Here is a 5,941-nt window from a genome sequence, read left to right as displayed (position 1 = left end):
CAGTAGCACGACCGGCCGAGGACCGCCCGCCAGCAGCACCAGCAGGCCACCGCAACGCAACTGCAAAACATAACGGTGCGAGACAGCGAGAGCGCGCGACCGAGCGTGACGGGGTCTCCAACGCCTCAACGTGCGCGCCCACCACGCCTACATGCGGCTCCAAAGCCTTGCAATCTTGACCGAGCAGTGCCGGACGGACGGAGCGAGCCCAGCGACGGGGCGGGCGGATGCGGGGCGCCCTATCCAGCATGTGATTTCGAGGGAGAATCCAGCCCTCCAGCTAGCCCAGCCACAAGCCAGGCTGCCACCTCCCCCCTTCCAACCATCGTCTCCTCCCTTTCTTCCACCTCCACCACACCACGCCGCACCACAACCGCCGCTCCACCCTGGTCCCACCCCGCCCCCCTCCCCTCAAATCCCCCGCCCCCCCGCGCGCCGAATTCGCCGTCAATCGCCGCTCTGCCCTCCCCCCCACCGAGCGCGCGCGAAGGCTGCCCGCGATGGCGCTGTCCGCGTCGGCGGCGTCGGCGGGGAGGGGCGCGCGGGCCGAGAAGGTGCGCAGGATCTTCGAGCGCTTCGACGCCAACGGGGACGGCGGGCTCGATCGGGCCGAGATGGCCAAGCTCGTTGTCGCCGTCAACCCGCGGGTTAAGTTCAGCGAGGACCAGATCTCCGCCATCCTCGACGAGGTCTTCCGCACCTACGCCGAGTTCATCCTCCCGGGGGGCCAGGGACTGTCCCTCACCGGCCTGCTCCGGACTTACGACGACGGCGCCGGGGACGTCGACCGCGACTTCCTCGCGCTCTCCCTGCCCGCCGTCGACTCCGACGCCTCCTCCCCGGAGATCGCGCCCGGGGACCTCGCCGCCTCGTCCTCTCCGACCTCCGGCGCCGCCGTAGCCGCCTCGCTGCTCGACGACCACCTCAAGCCGCTCGGCATCGGCGGCACGGGCCCTTCCTCCAGCTCCCGCGCTGCCGTCGCCGCGCCGGCCTGGGCGACCTCGCCCAGCCACGGGATTGCGTTCGATTCCTCCTGGGCGCTCCTCGACGACCTGGAGATACTCGTCAAGCGCCTCCGCTCCAAGCAGCTGCGGAAGACCTCCTCCATCGACACCAGCGGGGGCGGCAGCAATCTCGACTCCTTCTCTGAGGCCGGCTGGTCCAGGGAGATCTCCGGCTCCGCCGATTCGGGTTTAGCAGCCGCGCCGTGGGACGAGACCAGCCGGGACTACCTCACCTTCGTCAAGGAGCTCGCTGTTCTCCGCACGCGCGCGGACGCCTCCCGCTCTCGCGAGGAGGCCTTCGACAACCACATGGTCATCGGCCGGGCGCTATGCGAGCACCGCCTCTTCCGAGACGCCCTTGCCAGCTTCCGCCGTGGCTGCGAGCTGCAGCCCACTGACGTCCGCCCGCACTTCCGTGCTGGTAACTGCCTCTACGCTCTGGGCCGCCACGCCGAGGCCAAGGAGGAGTTCCTCCTTGCCCTCGAGGCGGCAGAGGCAGGTAACTCCCAGTCCGCGGACATTCTCCCACAGATCCATGTCAACCTTGGTATTGCAATGGAGGCTGAGGGGATGGTACTTGGTGCCTGCGAGCACTATCGAGAGGCTGCCATACTGTGTCCATCTCATGCCCGCGCGCTGAAGCTCCTTGGGAGTGCACTCTTTGGTGTTGGGGAATACCGTGCAGCCGAGAAGGCACTGGAGGAGGCCATCTTCCTCAAGCCAGACTATGCTGATGCGCACTGCGATCTTGGCTCAGCATTGCATGCAGTAGGGGATGATGACCGTGCGGTTGAGGAGTTCCAGAAAGCAATTGATCTTAAACCTGGGCATGTCGATGCCTTATACAATCTTGGTGGATTGAACATGGACGCAGGCCGATTTGTGCGGGCTGCTGAGATGTATACTCGTGTGCTGAGCATCCGGCCAAACCATTGGCGTGCTCAGCTAAACAAGGCAGTTGCTTTGCTTGGGCAAGGAGAGTCCGAGGAGGCCAAGAAGGCACTCAAGGAGGCATTTAAGATGACACAAAGGGTGGAGGTGTATGATGCAATCTCACATCTGAAGACACTGCAGAAAAAGAAGCCAAAGCCTTCAAAAGGAAAACATGATGCTCAAGGAGAGGAAGCATTTGTTATTGTAGAAGCATCCAAGTTCAAGAGGGTTGGAAGGAAGACCACATTGCGTCAGGATTTGGCCAATGCCCTTGATATAAGGGCCTTCGAGAGGACGACAAAGCTTGGCCACTGTGATGTCGAGCTTCTGAGGAAAGAGATGAATGAGACTGATGTCCCTGTATCGTACTCAGGCACGGGCATCCCAGAGAAGTCGATCAGGAAAGCAGCTCTTGAGGTTATTCTTCGCAGGCTCCTATCTTTCCTCAAGCCAGACACCTTCCAGGGTGCAGTGAAGGCAATGAATGAAAGAATTCTCTCTGTCCTTGATGCTTCTGGCTCTGGCCGCGTTGATCTCGGGATGTTCTTTGCCATCATTGCTCCAATCTGTTCTGGTCCAGTGGATAGGCGCAAGCGTGTCGTTTTCGATGCACTCCTTTGGCGTCCTGCAAGCGAAGGTGGCAGGGGCCAGATCAGGAGGAGTGATGCGCTAAGTTACATTAAACTTCTTCGCGCTGTTTACATACCCACACATGGGGCTAGCGACATGCTTGAAATGCATGGAGAGTCTGACCCTACCATGGTATCGTACACAGAGTTCCTTGAAATGTTCAATGATCCTGATTGGGGATTTGGAATTCTAACCACATTGGTGAAGCTTGAAGACAGTGATCATGTTCGCCACGGCAGCCACACCTGCTCCATATGCAGATATCCTATCATCGGTTCACGGTTCAAGGAAACAAAACACTCCTTCAGCTTGTGTAACCGTTGCTACAGTGAAGGGAAGGTTCCATCGGCCTTCAAGTTGGAGGAGTACAGGTTCAAAGAATACGGCAACGAATCGGAGGCTCTTATAGACAAGTGCATGTGCTTTAATTTGAATTCTAAGAAGCTGGAAACTGATGCTTGATTGTTCGAGCATCGGCGCCGAGTTCTTGAGCACCAACCTGTGTATCCCCTTTGTAGCTGTGAAGATGCCTAGTTAGCTCTCCTGCCCCGCCCTCTTGTAAACTAAGGTGCTGCTCTTTTTGGGGTTCTCCAAATGTGTTCCGACCCTATGCTGTTAGCTATTGCTCGTTCCAAGTGTATGGGAGCAAGAGCATGTGATCGTTCCGTGTATGGGAGCAAGAGCATGTGAACTCCAAATACACTCCTGTAACCATCCCAAATCAATGCCACCAAGGCTTTTGAAGTATTTCTGAGCCGGATGGTGTTGTTCAGACCAAACAGTTTTGGTCGCGCCGCGTACTGTTTTTGTGCATTTTAGGTTTAAGGTGTGCTATTTTTGTGCATTTTAGGTTTATTAAGGTATGGTTGCAGGGGCGTAAGGAAACATCAGTATCCAATGTTGTTTCTTTTCAACTGCCTTTCTTGGCCGGTCTTTAGAAAAAGCTTCTTTTCTAATCTTAGTCACAGTGGTTGCTCCCATCATTTCTCCACATCATTTGCATGACAGGTGAGTCCACTCATCACGAGTGACCCAAATTTCGGAATCATTTCCGAATGGCTTTTGCCGATTTGGCTCGTTCGTTTTTTGTCCGTTTGGGTCGTCCGCCCGTCCGGCGTTCGTCTTGTTTTATATATGGGTCGACAGCGCGTTCAACGGTCGATTCATATGTGTCGACTTGGCCGCCGACTTGGCCGCTCTGTTTTGTATGACTTTCATAGTTTGAATCAAATAACATAATTTGGACCGAATAAAATAGCATAGTTATTACAAGCCGAATAAAAAAAAAGTCTCACATAGTTTTGCAAACGAATAAAAGAAAAGATAAATCTGTTGGTTGCAACATGAGCCCACATGTGTTCAACCAAATCATTTTGCAGTTGCACGTGAGTTTCTAAATCACGCATGTCTTGATGAAATTGGATGAACTGTTCAAACGTTGCCGCTCCTTCATGCTCAGGCACAACATTCTCACCCTGAAACTGAAACCTTAATTGTACAGACGTTTCGGGCGCTCGTCTTGTACGATCGTATTATGCATGATCACACAAGCAGTCATCACCTCACACAGTTTCTGCATGCTCCAGATATTAGCAGGATACCGAATGATGCCCCATCGAGATTGCAAAACACCAAAGGCACGCTCGACATCCTTTCTAGCACTCTCTTGCTCTTGGGAAAATATTTTCCTCTTCTCTCCGAAAGGGTTGGGTATTGTCTTGACAATAGTGGTCCATTGAGGATATATACCGTCATCTTGGTAGTATCCTTTGTCGTAGTTTTGGCTGTTGACAGTAAAGTTCATCGGTGGGTTGTTGCCTTCGGCAAGCCTAGCAAACATCGGCGATCGTTGAAGCACGTTAATATCATTGTGTGATCTGGTCATGCCAAAGAAAGAGTGCCAGATTCAGAGATCTTCAGACGCCACGGCCTCTAGTATGACAGTGCAAGCCTTGACATGGCCCTTATACTGTCCTTGCCAAGCAGAAGGGCAGTTCTTCCACTCCCAGTGCATGCAGTCTATGCTATCAAGCATCCCTGGGAAGCCCATGCTGGCATTCCGCGCTAACAAACGGGTTGTATCTTCAACAGTCGGCTCTCTCAAGTACTCAAGGCCAAACACAACAATAACAACCTTGCAGAACTTATACAAGGACTCTAGGCAAGTAGACTCGCTCGTATGGACGTAGTCGTCAATGAGATCACCGGGCACTCCGTATGCAAGCATTCGGATGGCGGCAGTGCATTTCTGATAAGAGGAAAAACCTATCTTGCCAACGACATCCTCTTTGCACCCGAAATAGTCATCATAGCCGATCACCCCCTCTCTAATACGGTTGAAAAGATGCCTACTCATACGAAAACGGCGGCGGAATTTTTATGTTTGAACAACAGGTTTGTTGTATCAAAATAGTCCTTTCAAAGAAGGAAATGACCGCTCTCTCGGTTGCGATTCAACATCGAAAGGTGGCCCGAAATGAGCCACGGAACAACGGCCGCTCGCTGTTGAGGTGGTGATGGACCAACACGGCAGCCAATACCTCCTCCTCGTCATCGGACGACGAATCGTCGGAGTCGAAAAGGAAATTGTGAAAAAAGAACTCGTCGGAGGAGTCCATTTTGTACCTTGGCAAACTGTCAAACAACTTGCGGGCATCGACGAAGGAAACGACTGGCGAAGGGAGTCGCGGCGCGCACGGACCAGCTAGCTGCCCTGCCGGCGTCCGACGAGCGTGCCGGTGAGGACCTGGCCGGGTGGCGAGGCGACTTCTTGGTCGGGGCGGGCTGTGTGTGTGTGGGGGGGGGGGGACTGGGAAGCAGTCGGCTCCCCGGCGGCGGGCGACGTGGGAGTGGGCGGCGTTGTTGGGCGGATGTGGAGGCGCCGATAGCTGGCAGAGTCGCAAGAAAAATGGGCGGCGGCGGCGGCGACGAAGGAGGCGGGCGAGGGTTGGATGGGGGAGGCCAATGTGCCATCGAGTAGCAGGCCAGGGGAGGAGAAGGCGAGCGTGCGCGCATCCGTCGCGTGTCCGCGCCGATGCAAATCCGGCTCAAAATGGGCCGGGAATGGGTCGTCCACGGACGAAAACCGGACGCGCGTCCATTTGAGTCGGTGCATTGGATCGCCTTTTGTGTCCGAGCCGACCCAAACGGAGGACGGCGGACGAAATGGGTCGCCCCATTGGAGTTGCTCTTACGCTCTACCCTTGGCTCTCATACTTTTGGATAATCTTGTCCATGCAGGTTATTCCACGGTATCAAAATACGCAAAGCACATTTGCCAATGTTCTGGCCTGATGGCTGTTCTTCTACTCTGGAGATTTGCTTACGTTCAGACGTTCGGTATATTCATTGTTCCCTCCAGCTATTTTAAGTTC

At 55.0% G+C, this 5,941-nt stretch overlaps 1 protein-coding gene across 1 annotated transcript; it reads left to right on the top strand.

Moving 5' to 3' along the window:
- The first annotated feature begins 287 nt into the window (after nucleotides 1–287).
- Nucleotides 288–3,314, top strand: LOC123449083 (uncharacterized TPR repeat-containing protein At1g05150-like). Its single transcript, XM_045126168.1, has one exon. It carries the CDS (start codon nucleotides 501–503, stop codon nucleotides 3,027–3,029), a length of 2,529 nt encoding a protein of 842 aa, XP_044982103.1. The 5' UTR covers nucleotides 288–500; the 3' UTR covers nucleotides 3,030–3,314.
- The last annotated feature ends 2,627 nt before the right edge of the window (nucleotides 3,315–5,941 follow it).

Source organism: Hordeum vulgare, chromosome 4H (assembly GCF_904849725.1).
Source record: "Hordeum vulgare subsp. vulgare chromosome 4H, MorexV3_pseudomolecules_assembly, whole genome shotgun sequence".
Taxonomy (NCBI): Eukaryota; Viridiplantae; Streptophyta; class Magnoliopsida; order Poales; family Poaceae; genus Hordeum; species Hordeum vulgare.
This window is presented reverse-complemented; position numbering and strand designations above follow the sequence as displayed.

Excerpts from the sequence above, each read along its gene's own strand:
- LOC123449083 (XM_045126168.1), top strand. The coding sequence starts at position 501 with ATGGCGCTGTCCGCGTCGGCGGCGTCGGCGGGGAGGGGCGCGCGGGCC.